General features: G+C 40.5%; 2 protein-coding genes across 2 annotated transcripts in view; both read right to left on the minus strand.

The window, feature by feature from the left end:
- Positions 1-3,713: 3,713 nt before the first annotated feature.
- On the minus strand, positions 3,714-4,366 carry LOC132867779 (gastrula zinc finger protein XlCGF42.1-like). Its single transcript, XM_060900783.1, has one exon. It carries the CDS (start codon positions 4,321-4,323, stop codon positions 4,078-4,080), a length of 246 nt encoding a protein of 81 aa, XP_060756766.1. The 5' UTR covers positions 4,324-4,366; the 3' UTR covers positions 3,714-4,077.
- A 2,004-nt stretch (positions 4,367-6,370) lies between these two features.
- Positions 6,371-20,044, minus strand: part of LOC132867702 (histone-lysine N-methyltransferase PRDM9-like) — a 64,116-nt gene continuing 50,442 nt past the window's right edge. Inside the window, exons 4-6 of the mRNA XM_060900710.1 lie at positions 13,155-13,222; positions 12,806-12,984; positions 6,371-7,784 (exon numbers count right to left, since the gene is read on the minus strand). Coding sequence (XP_060756693.1) covers positions 6,607-7,784; positions 12,806-12,984; positions 13,155-13,222 — 1,425 coding nt within the window. The 3' untranslated portion in view covers positions 6,371-6,606. The remainder of the gene's footprint in view (positions 7,785-12,805; positions 12,985-13,154; positions 13,223-20,044) is intronic.

The following is a 20,044-nucleotide window of genomic DNA, read 5'->3' on the forward strand; positions in this document are numbered from 1 at the left end:
ATTTACACGCAGGCATGAAAACGGAGTTTTCAAAGATATCCGTTTTCAGTGACTGAAACCTCTGTTTATGTGTAAATGAGAGGTGCAACCGCATAAATAAATGTGTCTTCATAGATATCCGGCTACGTGTAAACGCACCATGAGAACGCGTGTTGCTTTATAGCTCTGCGGAACACTGGGAGCTGTTTGAGATGCGCTATCCTGGGGTTTAATATTGAAGGCACGTTCACGCTGTCCCTCTTCTTCCTCGTCACCCGCTTCCTCCTTTTCATCACTTTGTTCGCACTGAACCCATTTTATAACGCCATCCCAGAAGTCTTTGTAAAACTGAAATTTTGGTTCGTACCAGTCTGTATGATCAGCCTCTCTTTCAGAGTCCTCTTTTATCGATCTCTGTACTGATGCTTGCAAGTTATTAAACTCAACGAAAAATGCCTCAAATAACTTAATTTGTTTCTCAACAGTTTCTTTATCTTGGCCGGATTCAATAAGGCTGTTGATTTCGTTACGTTTATGTGTTAGAACACCAAGCTTCCCTCTGCGTGTTACAATTAACTTAAACAGTTCTCGTTCATTTGAGAAATCCTGGTCTTCAGTCTCTTCCTCAGTCATATTGAAACTTAACTCAAAAGCTTTAAACACAAAAGTTTGTTACTAACTTAAAAAGGTTGAACACAGCGCAGTAGGAAAGGCGAAAGGCAGCGCGCGCACAGGCCGGTTCAGTTTGTAAAGTGCGCGCGGCGGCTCAAGTTCAAATGCGAGCACGGCGGCCCGTTCAGCAGTTCAGCCTTATTCTCACCAACCAGAAAAGTCAGTCAATCCTACAAGCACGTAAATCCACATCCACGAACTCCTGACAAGTAATCCACAAGCTTGCGACAACGCAGCTTCCAATCTTCCAAAACCGTGTGCCTGCTGGCGTCTCCAAGCTTCTAAACTTTCCATACACACTTGACCACTCATGCGCGCTCCGCTGATTAGCGCAGGTGAACCAATTAACCCTTTCATGTACCGGGCTCCACTTAAGGCCAAGGCCAACATCTCATATCATCTCTAGCCGCTTTATCCTGTTCTACAGGGTCGCAGGCAAGCTGGAGCCTATGTTGCAACAGAAGGCTTGGTTCATCTTAGAAATGGTCAATGCACGACATAGGGGATGGCGTAGGAATCCCCAAGAACATCACAAGAAACTAAATTGCTATAGAACATAATTTTTTGACACTGAATTTTCCCGATTCAGGGATTATTCTTTTGAGTACAAATTCCAACTCTGGACCCACCAGAGAGGGGGGGGCGGGCAGGCATCTATCTATCTATCTATCTATCTATCTATCTATCTATCTATCTATCTATCTAAATTGTATCCATCATTGGGCAAGGGCTTGGCTTGGGAAACAGAGAATTTTGAGGTCAAAAATCACAATCATTGCTGATCAGTGGTGAAGGTTTTGGGTTAAGAAGCAGAACATTTAGAGTTTAAAAACGCAATTATGGCTAGTTAAGTGGTTAAGGTCATGGGTCAAGAATTAGAGGGTTTTGAGGTTAAAACAGCAATCATTGCTAGTAAAAGGGTCAAGGTATTGTATACAAAATTAGAAGGCTCTGAGTGTAAGCAGCCAATCAAGCCAAGTGGGGGTATCCAGTCAATCAGACTTGTTTTAAGGGCTATTCCCCACAAGCCCCGAACCTAACCATAACCTCTACACCTAAACTTAGCCGTGATCCCAGTACCCAACCCTAACCCCAACCCCTAACCTCTCAACCCTTAAACCTAATCTCAACTACTAAAATCAAATCTTGGATCTAGACCTTCCCCTGATCCCGTTCCCGAACCCTGGTTGAGGACCATTAGACTGATCACCAACCCCTTCGACCAACATCCAGATTAAGGTACAGAAAGATTGTTTGCTTGGGAGTGTGGTGTCTGGGCTGTGGGGGGTGAGAGAGTAGATGGACTTTGGACAGGCCCGTGCAGAACGCAGGCCCCAGCTTTTGCTGGGGCAATGGAAAACTTTCACCCTACCCTAATCCTAACCAGAGGTAGCCTATTTTGGGGAGTGGGCCAAAGATAGCACCTTCTGGATCACCAAACTTTACTTTAGCATGCATATGAAAGTCACCATTTACATATACAAACTGACAATGATCAGTTAAATAAGACCTGAGCCAGCAGAGGACCATTCCTTTACCTCCAATGACATTTTCTTGCCTATCCAGCAGAATGGAATGATCAGTGGTGTCAAAAGCTGCACCAAGGTTAAGCAGCACAAGCAAGGAGACACACCCCCGATCAGGAGCCATTAGTTGGTAATTTACTACATTAACCAGTGCTGTGGCTCTGCTATGATGAGATCTAAATCCTGATTGATACCTTTTATGGATGTTATTCCCATGTAGATATGAGCATAACTGTTATGCCACAGTTTTTTCTAGGATTTTGGAGATAAAAGGGAGGTTTGATATTGGCCTATAATGGGACAGCTGACAAGGGTTGAGGTTAGGTTCTTTAATCAAGAGTCTGACAACTGCTAGGTAAAAGGATTTAGGTACATAGCCATTGCTAAAAGAATAACTGATTGTTTTTCAAAAAGAGGTTTGATTGCTTCTGGTGTTATTTGTTTAAAGAATCATATAGGTAAGGGGTGAAAAAAATCCCCACAAGTACACAAGTTGAAGATTTGGATTGAATAAGTGAAATTAGTTCGGTCTCTTTAAGGAGTGTAAAACACAAATCATTGCTCATAGTGTTGGATACCTATCAAATTGTCGTTTCAAATTAATAGTTTGATATTTTTGCCTGATATTTTCAATTTTGCCATTGAAAAAAACTTCATTAAGCCATCGCTACTACATATTGAAGGTTTGCATGTTTCTGTGGTGGTCTTATTCCTAGTTAATTTTGCAAAAGCATTCCATAAAAATGTAAGATTATTTTTATAATCTTCTATTATGGTGGAGAGAAACATTGAACAAACAGCATTAGAAGCTTGTCTCTGGAGTTCCAGTGGCTCTCATTCCATGCTTTGGTTTGATCGACATTTCCATTAAACATTAAAATCCTGATCAGTAATAATTCCATGAACAATTAGTCTCATGCTGCAGTACTACACTGATAAGTGTTACAGTTAAATCATTATTTGTATGTTGGTAATTAATGACTACTTAAGAGCAAAACATTAACAGTCTCATTTTAAACATCACTATAAGGTTACATATTTTAAAACAGTAATTGAACACTGGTCTACAGCCAAAATGCTTCTGAAATAAATATAGTCAAACTTTACTAACTCTGGATCGCTGAGAACGAAAATGAAACTTAAAATTGTTCATTGGCTTGTTTTCAAGATTGGCTCTATGAATAAATCTATGAGTGGGTTTGGATAGGACTTACTTTTTTGGCAAAACAATGAATGATGCAATCTGAAGCCGGTATTGCATCATACATGACATTATGTTATTCTTAGAAGTCACTGATGATGCAATCATAAGTCAACTGACATCACTCCGCTGAACAAACTGGTCTTATATCAGCTCAAAAAAAAAATTCATACAGTGCTATGCACTCGAGATCAAGTCTTTGCTTGACAAGAGATGCTCCGTTTCATGAATACAAGAGACAAGCTGCCAATAAATAAATAAATAAAAAACCCACTGCGTACACACAGAATAAGGACGAAACTTATTCATTACTAATACATAATTGGTTTTTGCAATTTGGTTCATAATACATTTTATTTATATAAACTTTTTGCTGATTTTCTAGTGTTACATAAAGAGAACAGGTGAAATATCATGTAAACCGACCATAAACACATGAAGAGACCTAGTTTTACAATTTATATTTAAAACATTACGATCTACACAATGTACATAAGTATAACATTTAAAATCTTAAATATCTTGGAAGCCACAGCCAATCAGCTGATTAGCTGTCACTTCTAATTCAACACACCAAATTTCATAATAGCCAATTTCATCTCTGAAGCAGACAACTTCTGAAAAATTGTTGACCAGTGTAACATGAAAAATAAAGTTCAAAGTACAGGTCATTTTCAGTCAAAACTTAAATAACCATATTTAATTTGACAACTTTAAATCATGCAATGTCTCTGAGTTAGTGCACTTGAAGGTCTTCAATGTAACTAAACAAGCAAACATCTTTCCACACTGTGAGCAGTGATACGGCTTCTCTCCTGTGTGAATGCGCTGGTGTGTCTGGAGATTACTCTGCTGAGTAAAACTCTTTCCACACTGTGAGCAGTGATACGGCTGGGTCATTCCATGCCAAATCAACAAATATCTGACAAATTTATGCTTGACCATCTCAAATTTCAATGAAATTTGGAGGGCTCAGAGATACTATAAAAAGAAGTTAATCCCCAAAATTTGAGCTTCCTATCTCCAACAGTTTCAGAGATACAGGCATTTGAATTTTTCGATTTTTTTTGCATTTTGCTCAAAACATACATATTTCAAAGTGTAATATAATCTTTATTATGCAAGATAGAAACCTAAAATTTTGCACAGAGAGACTCAATGTCTTGTACTACAAGCTTCAACTTAGAATTTCAATGGTCATTGTATATTAGATGGTGATTTTAACAAGGAATTTAAAAAGACAAATTTGCATTTTTTGCATTTTTAATTCATTCTGGAAGCTTGCCTGTGGCAGTAATGCTTAAACTAAGAATGTTATTCAAATCTACACAGAAATATCTACCAATTTCAGTTTTACCAAGTCTCCACTATTCCTAGTTTGTCTGTAATAGGGTTTTGAAATTCGCCGATTTCTAAAACATGCCATTTTCAGTAGCATGGATTCCAATGTGGGATAGCAGTTAGGAACTTGTAAATCTTTTTCAGTAATCTCCTAGACCAATATTTTATATTTCCAAGTTTTTGTTCTGTGTCTCAAATATTTCTGAGCTACAGGTGTTTAAAAAAATCAATTTTTTCCAAATTCAAATTTTTGATATTTCCATTTTATTGATGATTAAGGACTGATAAATACAACTAAATGATTTGTATAGATAAGGAAACATTTTACTTGTGTTCATGTCACAGAAATATGGCTTTAAAAATATCATTTTGAAATAAGCTAAATAATATATGAACATTTCACATTTTTCAGTAAATATATATATAAAAACTAAAGAAGTCAGTCATTTTTCAGATAAATCACTTAACTTACAATTTCTGTTGTATGTTACTTTGTGGCAGTCAGAATCTTTCTTTAGTCCAACTCCTATAGAACAGGGAGGAAGTTCAGCCATTTCTAGATGTCTAAGAACAAACTCATTTATACTGATCTCAAATTGAAAGCAACTACAATTAAATTCCCTAGTCAACTATTCAAAATATCCAATCCTTGCAAAGAAACACATTCAGTTAATAACACTGGTAAATTTTCTCAGTGCTCTGTATTACAATGTATTTAATATAATCCAAGCAATATAAATGTTATCTGAACAAGTATGCAGTTTACAGACTCTAAAACTAAGATATGAGCCACCTGTTCTGGTATCAAAGGTCACCTATTGTGCTGTGTTGATACTGATAAGGCTGGCTGTTGACTGGTACACAATAGCTGGTCATTGATTGCTAATGTTGCACAGTCTTAGATTAAAATCAATTTACAAATAATTAATACTGAGCATTAATTGAAATTGTATTTAAAATTGAGGGAGAAACATGTCTCCTAACCTACTTGAGCCTTATTGAAGCATTTATTAACCCTCAAATATCAGTTATATGAAAATATATCAAAAATTCGAATTTGGTGAAAATGGATTTTTTAAACCCCTGTAGTTTAAAAATACTTGAGACACAGAACAAAAATTTGGAAATATAAAATATGGGTCTTGGGGATTACTGAAAAAAATTTACAAGTTCCTAACTGCTATCCCACATTGGATTTCTTGCTACTGAAAATGGCATGTTTTAGAAATCGTTGAATTTCAAAACCTTATTACAGACAAACTAGGAATAGTGGAGACTTGGTAAAACTGAAATTGGTAGATATTTCTGTGTAGATTTGAATAACATTCTTAGTTTAAGCATTACTGCCACAGGCAAGCTTCCAGAATGAATTAAAAATGCAAAAAATGCAAATTTGTCTTTTTAATTTCCTTGTTAAAATCACCATCTAATATACAATGACCATTGAAATTTTAAGTTGAAGCTTGTAGTACAAGACATTGAGTCTCTCTGTGCAAAATTTTAGGTTTCTATCTTGCATAATAAAGATTATACTGCACTTTGAAATATGTATGTTTTGAGCAAAAAACAAAAAAAATTGAAAAATTCAAATGCCTGTATCTCTGAAACTATTGGTGATAGGAAGCTCAAGTTTTGGGGATTAACTTCTTTTAATAGTATCTCTGAGCCCTCCAAATTTCATTGAAATCTGAGATGGTTGAGCATAACCTCTTGTTGATTTGGCATGGAATGACCCGGCTTCTCTCCTGTGTGAATGCGCTGGTGTGTCTGGAGATTACTCTGCTGAGTAAAACTCTTCCCACACTGTAAGCAGTGATACGGCTTCTCTCCTGTGTGAATGCACTGGTGTATTTGGAGATCACTCTGACGAGTAAAACTCTTCCCACACTATGAGCAGTGATACGGCTTCTCTCCTGTGTGAATGCGCTGGTGTGTTTGGAGATTACTCTGCTGAGTAAAACTCTTCCCACACTGTGAGCAGTGATACGGCTTCTCTCCTGTGTGAATGCGCTGGTGTCTTTGGAGAGCAGTCTGATAAGTAAAACTCTTCCCACACTGTGAGCAGTGATATGGCTTTTCCCCTGTGTGAATGCGCTGGTGTGTTTGGAGATTACTCTGATGAGTAAAACTCTTCCCACACTGTGAGCAGTGATACGGCTTCTCTCCTGTGTGAATGCGCTGGTGTATTCGGAGATCACTCTGATAAGTAAAACTCTTCCCACACTGTGAGCAGTGATACGGCTTCTCTCCTGTGTGAATGTGCTGGTGTTTTTGGAGATGACTCTGATGAGTAAAACTCTTCCCACACTGTGAGCAGTGATACGGCTTCTCTCCTGTGTGAATGCGCCTGTGTGTTTGGAGATTACTCTGATGAGTAAAACTCTTCCCACACTGTGAGCAGTGATACGGCTTTTCCCCTGTGTGAATGCGCTGGTGTGTTTGGAGGTTACTCTGCTGAGTAAAACTCTTCCCACACTGTGAGCAGTGATATGGCTTTTCCCCTGTGTGAATGTGCTGGTGTGTTTGGAGATTCCTCTGGTGAGTAAAACTCTTCCCACACTGTGAGCAGTGATATGGCTTTTCCCCTGTGTGAATGCGCTGGTGTGTTTGGAGATTACTTTGCTGAGTAAAACTCTTCCCACACTGTGAGCAGTGATACGGCTTTTCCCCTGTGTGAATGCGCTGGTGTTGTTGGAGATTACTCTGATGAGTAAAACTCTTCCCACACTGTGAGCAGTGATACGGCTTCTCTCCTGTGTGACTGCACTGGTGTGTCTTGAGTGCATTCTGAGAACTAAAACTCTTTCCACAATCTGAGCAGTGGTGAATTTCCTTCTGTATATCATTATGGGAAGTATCAGAATGGATAATATCAGTTGATGTTGGTTGACGACTGGAGCATTTGGAGGGGATCTGAAGCTTATATTTAATCTCTCCTGATTCTCGCAGTCTCACGTACTCTTCATAGTAGCATCTCTTGATATGCTTGTCGAGGTAAATTGGAGATGCATCGGAACGAGAGCATGTGGAGCATGAAAAGACTTGCAGCAGAGCGTTCTTTACTTCTGGAGAAATGAAAGGACAACAATAACAAATTGAACATGAAATGCAACAAGATTGTAAAATATAACAACACTAACCCAATGTAAGGAGTGTTTTTACTGAAACTTAATCAAGATTCTACATGAATTAAGACGGAGACAAAAACAAAAGGTTGCGTACTAAGATATAGCAGCCTCTAGCTTGGAATACTGGGAGATTCAATAAGGTCCTGGAACAGCAGCTATGCACAGCATTGGCCATAGCCCCATGGGTCTGAGCGACCAAAGGGGAGTTGTTGGTTCCTGTTCGACATCATGTCAAGTCTAGGTAATGGCAATGCCTTATTTACATCTCATCCAGGATTGAGAAGGAAATTCAGCCCTCACACTCAAGGTTCTGAAAGATCCAAAAATGGGCCTTATCAAACTGGATATGGATAGATTTATTTGCAAATAGTTTCTAGTAGCATTTACACAAGCAAATATGTATTTTCTATCTGGATTTTTTTATATGGATTAGGTTGTCAAGTTTAAAAACACTTATTAATTTCAATTACACACTAATTTCATGAAATTAAGTTTTGTGGGATTTTGTGAAGCCCCATGATTCATATTAATGTAAATGATGAAAGCAAGCCAACATCCATAAATTAAGACATATAACAATAGTCATTTAATTTAAATGTAGGCGTATAAAAAAAAAAAGGGACACACTGCATCGGTTCAGATGGCATTCAAGTAGGTCTGCAGCAGTAGGAATTTCCTTACTGCAGTATTTGAAGAATGCCACTGTGTGATTTGTAGTAGTAAAGCAACCAAACCTCCATGTGTTTAATTGTTCGTTAATTCATCAGACACTATTTGTTCCTTAACATGTTGAAGTTCTTCAGCTGCAAGAGTTTAAAGTGCATATCCTGGACCAATTTATTTATTTTATATATGAAAAGTATGTCCCTTTACACATTCATCCAGAAGGGTAATTTTGCACAAGACCATCTGTTGACAGCAGAAAAAAAATCAAATAACAAAATGCGTCTGGAAAAATCCCAAGGGAGTCTGGAGCCAGATTCGTGACGTCACCTGCGGAAGCGTCAGTAGGCTGCGAGCGCTTGCACGGTTTAAGTGCACAGCCTGTGTAGACCAAGCGCTCCCATTTCTCTCTCATTGTCCAGTCTTTTGGGAAACGATAAGTACTAATCCCATCATGATTGGTGTTGCTACACCCTCCTACGATACATCTATTAACCATTTTAATAATTACGTGATAACGTTGAAGAAATTTGCAGAAAACCACCAGGTCGTTTTCTCATAAACAAACCAGCGCTGATGTAGGATTCAGAGGGAGGCGTTCCGCACGCGACATCACGAAAATCAGTGTTTGCCGGGAAATTCAAATGTCAAGTTTTTCCAGAGGCAGACCGACTTGCCTCAAATGGCTTGATTTCAACTGAATTTTTCTGGTATTGCGCAAGGTAAAAAAATTTAAGAGAATGCAGAATGTTATAGATATTTGACCAAAGTTTAATATAAAATAGGAGAATTACATTGATCTTGCTCCTGAATTTACCCGTGATATGCACTTTAAGGAGCTAAAATTTAACATAATTAAAAAGATAAGTTCTCCATGGTATGACTCTTGTGGAATTATTGAATTCCATAAAAATACTAAAACTGTTATTGCTTGATAATATAACCATCACATATGCTCCTGAAATAAAGCAAATGTATTGCAATTGATTTTTATAATGGTTGATGGGTTTGATTGACATCTGCATTATCCAATTAACAACTTCGCTTGGTTCAGACACACTGCATGTGTGTGTTCAACTAACTTCTTTCCAGCCAGCTGGTTATATTGCACTGAAGGTATTATAATGCCGCCCCCAGTGTTTCTGTAATATGGGGAGGTCTAACATTATCCTATATTATGTGTTTGCTGTGACAGGGCATTGCCCCCCCCCCCCCCGATTTCTCCCCAATTTTCTCCCTAATTTAGCCATGGCCAATTCCCACCCATCAGACTCCTCTCCAGTATCACATAACAGCTACCAACCAGGGAGGGCTATCATGTGCTTCCTCCAAGACAAGAAACACCAGTTGACCATGTTTTACTCATACAATGTCAGGGGGCTGCAAAGCACACTCAGACGAAAGCCCAATCCACTTACTTCCTATTAAATGTGCTCTCTCACACCCATGACTGGCCAGTGTAACTGACAGGGCAGAGAAGAGAGAGCATGCCATTTCTCCCTCCCAGAGAGCCCAGACAATTTTGCTCTCTTGAGCTCCCAACCACAGATGATTGTGGCGTCATCAGGACTTGAAAGTGGCAATATCTGGATGATGGGGAGGATGACTGGGACAACACTTTTCTGCTGTGCCACTCGGGATCCACAGGACATGCATTTCACACTACTTCTAGTTAATCTGGGCATGATGAATAAAACTACAACAATATCTTGTGGTTTACTATATACACTGGTGCTTGAAAGTTTGTGAACCTTTTAAAATTTTCTATATTTCTGCATAAATATGACCTAAAACATCATCAGATTTTCACACAAGTCCTAAAAGTAGATAAAGAGAACCCAGTTAAACAAATGAGACAACAATATTATACTTGGTCATTTATTTATTGAGGAAAGTGATCCAATATTACACATCTGTGAGTGGCAAAAGTATGTGAACCTCTAGGATTAGCAGTTAATTTGAAGGTAAAATTAGAGTCAGGTGTTTTCAATGGGATGACAATCAGGTGTGAGTGGGCACCCTGTTTTATTTAAAAAACAGGGATATATTAAAGTCTGACCTTCACAACACGTTTGTGGAAGTGTATCATGGCATGAACAAAGGAGATTTCTGAGGACCTCAGAAAAAGCGTTGTTGATGCTCATCAGGCTGGAAAAGGTTACAAAACCGTCTCTAAAGAGTTTGGACTCCACCAATCCACAGTCAGACAGATTGTGTACAAGTAGAGGAAATTCAAGACCGTTGTTACCCTCCCCAGGAGTGGTCAACCAACAGAGATCACTCCAAGAGCAAGGCGTGTAATAGTCGACGAAGTCACAAAGGACCCCAGAGTAACTTCTAAGCAACTGAAGGCCTCCCTCACATCGGCTAATGTTACTGTTCATGAGTCCACCATCAGCAGAACACAGAACAACAAATGGTGTGTATGGTAGGGCTGCAAGGAGAAGCCACTGCTCTCCAAAAAGAACATTGCTGCTCGTCTGCAGTTTGCTAAAGATCACATGGACAAGCCAGAAGGCTACTGGAAAAATGTTCTGTGGACGGATGAGACCAAAAATAGAATTTTTTGGTTTAAATGAGAAGCATTATGTTTGGAGAAAGGAAAACACTGCATTCCAGCATAATAACCTTATCCCATCTGTGAAACATGGTGGTGATACTATCATGGTTTGGGCCCGTTTTGACGCATCTGGGTCAGGACGGCTTGCCAAAATTGATGGAACAATGAATTCTAAATTATACCAGTGAATTCTAAAGGAAAATGTCAGGACCTCTGTCCATGAACTGAATCTCAAGAGAAGGTGGGTCATGCAGCAAGACAACGACCCTAAGCACACAAGTTGTTCTACCAAAGAATGGTTAAAGAAGAATAAAGTTAATGTTTTGGAATGGCCAAGTCAAAATCCTGACCTTAATCCAATCAAAATGTTGTGGAAGGACCGGAAGCAAGCAGTTCATGTGAGGAAACCCACCAACATCCCAGAGTTGAAGCTGTTCTGTATGGAGGAATGGGCTAAAATTCCTCCAAGCCAGTGTGCAGGACTGATCAACAGTTACCGGAAATGTTTAGTTGCAGTTATTGCTGCACAAGGGGGTCACACCAGATACTGAAAGCAAAAGGTTCACATATGGCCCTTTTCCACTACCCTTTTTCAGCTCACTTCAGCTCGCTTCAGCTCACTTCAGCCCGACACGGCTCACGTTTCGACTACCAAAGAACAGCACGACTCAGCTCGCTTCAGCCCTGCTTAGCCCCCAAAACTCGCACGGTTTTGGAGTGGGGCTGAAGCGAGCCAAACCGAGCCGAGTGAGGCTGGGGGCGTGAGCAGACACTCCCCTGTGCATGCCCTCACATGCCCACACACGCCCCGCGAGCACGCTGGGGTCTGTAAACACCGCAAACCCGGAAGAAGGAGAATTACGAATTACGAGAATTTCTGAAGCCTTATGCGCCTCGCCTCATCTATACGCTCTTGCCAGTATCTGTTGGCGTTGTCGGTGACAACAAGCCACAGCACCAAGACCAGCAACACTAACGACTCCATGTCCTCCATGTTTATTGTTTACTCTCCGGGTCGTGAGACTACCGCTTAAAAGCTCACTGATGTCACTGTTTGCGCTGCTTAACGACATCACGTGATGTCCACCCACTTTCGCTAACTCCACCCAATGTGTCCACCCACTTCCAGCCAGCACGGTTCAGCGCGGTTGTAGTCGAAATGCAACTCCAACAGCCCCGCTCAGCTCGACTCAGCCCGACTCAGCACGGCACGGCTCAGCCCGACTCAGCCGCGTTTGTAGTGGAAAAGCGGCAATATTTTTGCCACTTACAGATATGTAATATTGGATCATTTTCCTCAATAAATAAATGACCAAGTATAATATTTTTGTCTCATTTGTTTAACTGGGTTCTCTTTATCTACTTTTAGAACTTGGGTGAAAATCTGATGTTGTTTTAGGTCATATTTATGCAGAAATATAGAAAATTCTAAAGGGTTCACAAACTTTCCAGCAACACTGTATTCAGTTTTGCAATAGCAAGATATGCAGTGGGCGGACTTCACGTGTCTCAAAGGAAGCTGATAGACTTCACCCTCTCTGGTTGGTCATGGTCATATGATCGAGAAGACCTATCTGGTTGGTGGAACAGGCCAAAATGAGTTCTCTGGGGAATGCTCTAGTTATTGCAGACTGCATTGTACAACAGCTTTCATCCCAGAAACACTGGTAGGCTCAGAAACGTCACGAAATGATGCAGAAAATAACCTCTATAACCTCTTAAACAAAAGTAACACCTTGCTGTCTGGTTGTTCCTGTAGATGCAGGACTGAGTTCTTTGGTGTACTCCTCTTCATACCACACCAAGAGCTCCTGTCCTGGGTTAATGGATCGACAGCAACGATACAGAATTCTCCCTTGATACTCAAATGCCACAAGATTCTGTTCTTCTTCATTACGGGCACAATTCACATACCTAAAAGAGTGAGGCAACGTTTCAGAAAAAGGTAAAAAATCAGATCAGAGTTACAGACTTGGAGAAAGCATGGTGGAGATATCAATGACATGAAGATAAAGTTCTTCCAACAAATGAAGAGCTGTAAAATCAAATCACAAAAACGACCCAACAGCTAGTGTACTGCTCACCTCATCCAATTCACATGCGTCTCTCTTTTGGCATTGATGTATTCTTCACACTGCATGCTCCTGCATACCTGTAGAAAAATACCACATTTATTTATTTATTTATTTAAAGTATTTAGTCAGCCACCAATTGTGCAAGTTCTCCCACTTAAAAAGATGAGAGTGGCCTGTAATTTTCATCATAGGTCCACTTCAGCTATGAGACAGAATGGGGGGGAAAGAATCCAGGAAATCACACTGTAGGATTTTTAATGAATTAATTGGTAAATTCCTCGGTAAAATAAGTATTTGGTCACCTACAAACAAGCAAGACTTCTGGCTCTCACAGACCTGTAACAACTTCTTTAAGAGGCTCCTTTGTCCTCCACTCGTTACCTGTATTAATGGCACCTGTTTGAACTCGTTATCAGTATAAAAGACACCTGTCCACAACCTCAAACAGTCACACTCCAAACTCCACTATGGCCAAGACCAAAGAGCTGTCAAAGGACACCAGAAACAAAATTGTAGACCTGCACCAGGCTGGGAAGACTGAATCTGCAATAGGTAAGCAGCTTGGTGTGAAGAAATCAACTGTGGGAGCAATTATTAGAAAATGGAAGACATACAAGACCACTGATAATCTCCCTCGATCTGGGGCTCCACGCAAGATCTCACCCCGTGGGGTCAAAATGATCACAAGAACGGTGAGCAAAAATCCCAGAACCACACAGGGGTTCCTAGTGAATGACCTGCAGAGAGCTGGGACCAAAGTAACAAAGGCTACCATCAGTAACACACTACGCCGCCAGGGACTCAAATCCTGCAGTGCCAGACGTGTCCCCCTGCTTAAGCCAGTACATGTCCAGGCCCGTCTGAAGTTTGCTAGAGAGCATTTGGATGATCCAGAAGAGGATTGGGAAAATGTCATATGGTCAGATGAAACCAAAATAGAACTTTTTGGTAAAAACTCAACTTGTCGTGTTTGGAGGAGAAAGAATGCTGAGTTGCATCCAAAGAACACCATACCTACTGTGAAGCATGGGGGTGGAAACATCATGCTTTGGGGCTGTTTTTCTGCAAAGGGACCAGGACGACTGATCCGTGTAAAGGAAAGAATGGATGGGGCCATGTATCGTGAGATTTTGAGTGAAAACCTCCTTCCATCAGCAAGGGCATTGAAGATGAAACGTGGCTGGGTCTTTCAGCATGACAATGATCCCAAACACACCGCCCGGGCAACGAAGGAGTGGCTTCGTAAGAACAGGGATGAGAATGAAAAATATTTTAAAAGTCTGAAAAAACCGGGGCGGGGCGGGGCGGGGCAGGGCCCGGGGGGGGGGGGCCCATGGAGCTAATGATTTTTGGCTTTTTTTTTTTTTTAACCCCAAAACTATTAATTTTATCAGCAAAAATTTGCAATTTATTTGGAAATAAATTCCCCTTCTTGGTGGACTCCCAGGTGAAAATGATTAATATGGTACAAGAGACTTGTTTTTAATCAATTCACATTTGATGATTTCAAAAAAATTAATGCACCTTTTAATATAAACGAGCTCTACAGTATTATATTTCTGCATTTTAGCTATTCATGTCTTTGAATACTCTAATCCTTTAAAATGAAGTGCAAACCAGAAAAAAGTTCTATCATATAATTCTCTTAAGCTTTCTTCTGATATTATCAGGAGGTCTTGCATATTAAGCAGGCAACATTCAACATCACTTATCACTTCCCTTTCAACTGTTGTGTGGACTAACTAGGTTTTATCTGGACAGGATGTTGTGTAATGTAATGCATATACCATGTGGTCAATCTGAAGATCGAGATGGTGATTTTGAATTAAAGAACAGGCATGTACAATGGGAATTACATATTGGAAATTTTTTTTAAATCAAAAACTACAAGTTCATCTCGGCCTAAAAAATTTGGGCAGACGCTCCCGCGCGGCACACACCAGCATTCCCCCCCATGAAATGAGCAATAAGTAGGAGAGTTATACATGCTATCATACTTAAAATTTCATCAGAAATATATGGCCCTTTTCCATTACCCTTTTTCAGCTCACTTCAGCTCGCTTCAGCTCACTTCAGCCCGACACGGCTCGCGTTTCGACTACCAAAAAACAGCACGACTCAGCTCGTTTCAGCCCTGCTTAGCCCCTAAAACTCGCACCGTTTTGGAGTGGGGCTGAAGCGAGCCAAACCGTGCCGAGTGAGGCTGGGGGCGTGAGTAGACACTCCCCTGTGCAGTGATTGGTGAGGAGGAGTGTCCTCACATGCCCACACACGCCCCGCAAGCGCGCTGGGATCTGTAAACACCGTAAACCCGGAAGAAGAAGAATTACGAATTACGAGAATTTCTGAAGCCTTATGCGCCTCGCCTCATCTATACGCTCTTGCCAGTATCTGTTGGCGTTGTCGGTGACAACAAGCCACAGCACCAAGACCAGCAACACTAACGACTCCATGTCCTCCATGTTTATTGTTTACTATTCGGGTCGTGAGACTACCGCTTAAAAGATCACTGAATCAGTGACATACAGAGCATCGTGGACGAGTTCGCGGAGCGCAAGGCTCGTCGTATGCCCTTCAAATAATGCGCGCAGTAGGCTATTGATGTTTTATTATGAGCCATGTACAGTATGTCGCCTAATGTTTTTTTGTTTCTGAGTTACATGTTCGTTTGAAGGACTTAATGTACAAAATAACATAGTTGCACCCCGTAGTGTTGAAATTGGTAAACAGAGTGCATTCAGTGAGGTTTGCACCGCCCTCCTTTTATTTCTGACTCTTCCTGTCACCGTTGCAACCTCTGAGCGCTCATTCGTATGCCCTTCAAATAATGTGCGCAGTATAGGCTATTGATGTTTTATTATGAGCCATGTACAGTATCCTAATGTTTTTTGTTTCTGAGTTACATGTTCGTTTGAAGGACTTGATGTACTAAATAACATAGTTGCACCCGGTAGTGTTGAAATTGGTAAACACCGCAGTTGCGGACATTTTGTAGCCTAAAATGATGTTATGATAAGCTTTAATAAAGGGCCCGGTCATTTGCCCCGCCCCCGGCCCGGCTCTGACTTGTTCCGCCACTGATGTCACTGTTTGCGCTGCTTAACGACATCACGTGACGTCCACCCACTTTCGCTAACTCCACCCAATGTGTCCACCCACTTCCAGCCAGCACGGTTCAGCGCGGTTGTAGTCGAAATGCAACTCCAACAGCCCCGCTCAGCTCGACTCGGCACGGCACGGCTCAGCCGCGTTTGTAGTGGAAAAGCGGCAATAGATATGATACTATGATTCTCCCCAACATGCTACATTAGATAAGCTAACCCCATTTATAAAAGATACACACTTATATATGACATGTAATTGATATATATTTTTGGGGGCGCGCGCTCTCTGTCATGCCGATCCTGTAGGCTGCACTGACTCAATACAACTGAAAACTCCGGTCCTCGAGGAAAAAAAAAAAAAGATAAAAGCCCGCCCACACTGAAAGCTGATTGGCTTATTTTGCTGAGTAACCCAATCAAGATGCTCTTTGTCTGGCATGCGCTACATGAACAGGCACACAGGCAGTGTTGCCAGATTGGGTGGTTTTAAGTGCCTTTTGGCAGGTTTTGAACATATTTTGGGCTGGAAAACATCAGCAGTATCTGGCAACACTGCACACAGTCTCCCTCACGCACCCCCTCGCGCGCGCACATTCTAAGATGCGTGATGCAGACCTTAATGTTGCGCGCGCACGCTCTTGCTCGCTTCTATCAATATGCAGGAGACTCCCAGAACTTCCGGTAGACTTGGGATGTCTGTGTTATAAGGTGACCACAGATCATTAATCATACCCCCCCAAAAAAAAAATTTCTCAACGGATTTACATCGATCTCAAAAACGATCATTTTGGTCTGAAAAAGTCAGAAATCCGCCAATCGGTGGAAAATTCTCATCCCTGTAAGAAGCATTTCAAGGTCCTGGAGTGGCCTAGCCAGTCTCCAGATCTCAACCCCATAGAAAATCTTTGGAGGGAGTTGAAAGTCCGTGTTGCCCAGTGACAGCCCCAAAACATCACTGCTCTAGAGGAGATCTGCATGGAGGAATGGGCCAAAATACCAGCAACAGTGTGTGAAAACCTTGTGAAGACTTACAGAAAACGTCTGACCTCTGTCATTGCCAACAAAGGGTATATAACAAAGTATTGAGATTAACTTTTGTTATTGACCAAATACTTATTTTCCACCATAATTTGCAAATAAATTCTTTAAAAATCACACAATGTGATTTTCTGGATTTTTTTTCTTCTCATTTTGTCTCTCATAGTTGCGGTATGCCTATGATGAAAATTACAGGCCTCTCTCATCTTTGGGAAAACTTGCACAATTGGTGACTGACTAAATACTTTTTTGCCCCACTGTATATGGCTTTAAATGAGGTTTACAGAAACAAGAACAATGACTCATGCCAATATTATTAAGCCTCACAAAGGCTGAATTAAAGGTTTTTGACTGTATCGTAAGATTCACAAAACAGCTGACAAGCTCCGAGATGAATTTAGTAACTATAGGAAAATGCAGGCAAGGCTTTATCAGAATTTAGCCAAAGGAAAGGTTTCTCATAAAAGCCTTTACTTCTGACATGGCAAAGCTGTGCTGTGACTCAGACCTCTCTGATAAATATCCATCTGTCCCTTGTGTTTTGGTCTCTAAACAGACAGCTACAAAAATACACAACTTTAAAAGTCAGTTCTGTCTCTAAATGGGTTTTATATAAAATATTTTTTTATCTGTACAAGTAATATTTATTTGGGCGCCAATGTTGTTTTAGTTCAGTGTAGCAGTGTTCATCTTTAATTTAAATGATTTTAAATTTACTTTTAGTCTTGTGTCCTGAAAATAGTAGTTACATTTTAGTCTTTTTTTTTGGTCAAGATTTCATCAATGGAACTCAATTTTAATTTTAGTCTAATTCTATCAATGTTTTAATCATAATTTCCTCAGATAGTTGCATGGTACTTGTAAAATATGCCCTGCAGTTTTAAGAGGACCTGTTGCAGGAGGGGTTTAGCCGGATTCCCCCCCCCCAGCATATGGCTGGTTTTGTCACTATGCAGAAGTTACAGTACTCAGCATAAATGAGTACACCCCCTTTGAAAAGTAACATTTTAAACAATCTCAATGAACACAAGCAATTTCCAAAATGTTGACAAGACAAAGTTTAATATAACATCTGTTTAACTTATAACGTGAAAGTAAGGTTAATAATATAACTTAGATTACACGTTTTTTTTTTTCAGTTTTACTCAAATTAGGGTGGTGCAAAAATGAGTACACCCCACAACAGAAACTACTACATCTAGTACTTTGTATGGCCTCCATGATTTTTAATGACATCAACAAGTCTTCTAGGCATGGAATGAACAAGTTGGTGATATTCTGCAACATCAATCTTTTTCCATTCTTCAACAATGACCTCTTTTAGTGACTGGATGCTGGATGGAGAGTGATGCTCAACTTTTCTCTTCAGAATTCCCCAAAGAAAATAAATTTCTTTACACCACAAAGGTGAAGGCTACAAGATGATCAGCAAAGCTTATCAGTCAGAATACTGTAGAAAAAGTGGTACAAAAATTTAAGAAAGCTGGAACTGCAACCATCTCACAGAGACGTCCAGGTCGTCCACGGAAGTTAACACCTCGACAGGAGCGTCTTCTGATGGGAAGGGTTGAAGAAAATTGGCATGCAAGTTCACTGCAGTTACCTAAAGTAGAAAGCCAAACTGGGGTGACTATTTCCGGTGACACAATACGGCGTACACTGCAGAGGAATGGCATGCATGGATGCCGTCCACGAAAGAAGCCTCTCCTAAAGCCCAGGCACAAAAAAGCCTGCCTCGAGTTTGCCAGGGCCCATGCTAACAAAGATGAAGCCTACTGGACTCTATACTCTGGAGTGAGGAGACCAAGATAAATGTTTTTGGAACTGATGGCTTCAAAACTGTATGGCATCACAAAGGTGAGGAATACAAAGAAAAATGCATGGTGCCTACAGTGAAACATGGTGGTGGCAGTGTCCTTATGTGGGGCTGCATGAGTGCTGCTGGTGTCGGGGAGCTGCATTTCATTGATGGCATCATGAATTCACAGATGTATTGCTCTATACTGAAAGAGAAGATGCTACCATCACTCCGTGCCCTTGGTCGTTATGCACTTTTCCAACATGGCAATAATCCTAAACACACATCTAAGGCCACTGTTGGATTTCTGAAGAAGAACAGGGTGAAAGTGATTCAGTGGCCAAGTATGTCTCCTGATCTGAACCCAATCGAACACCTATGGGGAATTCTGAAGAGACAAGTTGAGCATCACTCTCCATCCAGCATCCGGTCACTAAAAGTCATTGTTGAAGAATGGAAAAAGATTGATGTTGCAAAATGTCGCCAACTTGTTCATTCCATACCTAGAAGACTTGGTGTTGTCATTAAAAATCATGGAGGCCATACAAAGTACTAGATGCAGTAGTTTTTGTTGTGGGGTGTACTCATTTTTGCACCACCCTAATTTGAGTAAAACTGAAAAATGTGTAATCCAAGTTATATTATTAACCTTACTTTCACGTTATAAATTACAGATGTTATTTTAAACTTTGTCTTGCCAACATTTTGGAAATTGTGTTCATTGAGATATTGTTTAAAATGTTCCTTTTCAAAGGGGGTGTACTCATTTACGCTGAGCACTGTATGTGGAGTTAGCCATGACTGTAATGGTGATGAGCCCTATTTTCATATGAAGATGTTACTTTGTTCAGACCAATGTCGTGTGTGTGTCCTGACTCATATACCCGTTAGAATCCAGGAGCATTATGAAAGCCATACGAGCAGGGAAGTGAGCGAGTCTAGCAAACCGGATTCACTCC

The sequence above is a fragment of the Neoarius graeffei genome, chromosome 19 (assembly GCF_027579695.1).
Source record: "Neoarius graeffei isolate fNeoGra1 chromosome 19, fNeoGra1.pri, whole genome shotgun sequence".
In the NCBI taxonomy this organism is placed as follows: Eukaryota; Metazoa; Chordata; class Actinopteri; order Siluriformes; family Ariidae; genus Neoarius; species Neoarius graeffei.

Excerpts from the sequence above, each read along its gene's own strand:
- LOC132867779 (XM_060900783.1), bottom strand. The coding sequence starts at position 4,323 with ATGGTCAAGCATAAATTTGTCAGATATTTGTTGATTTGGCATGGAATG.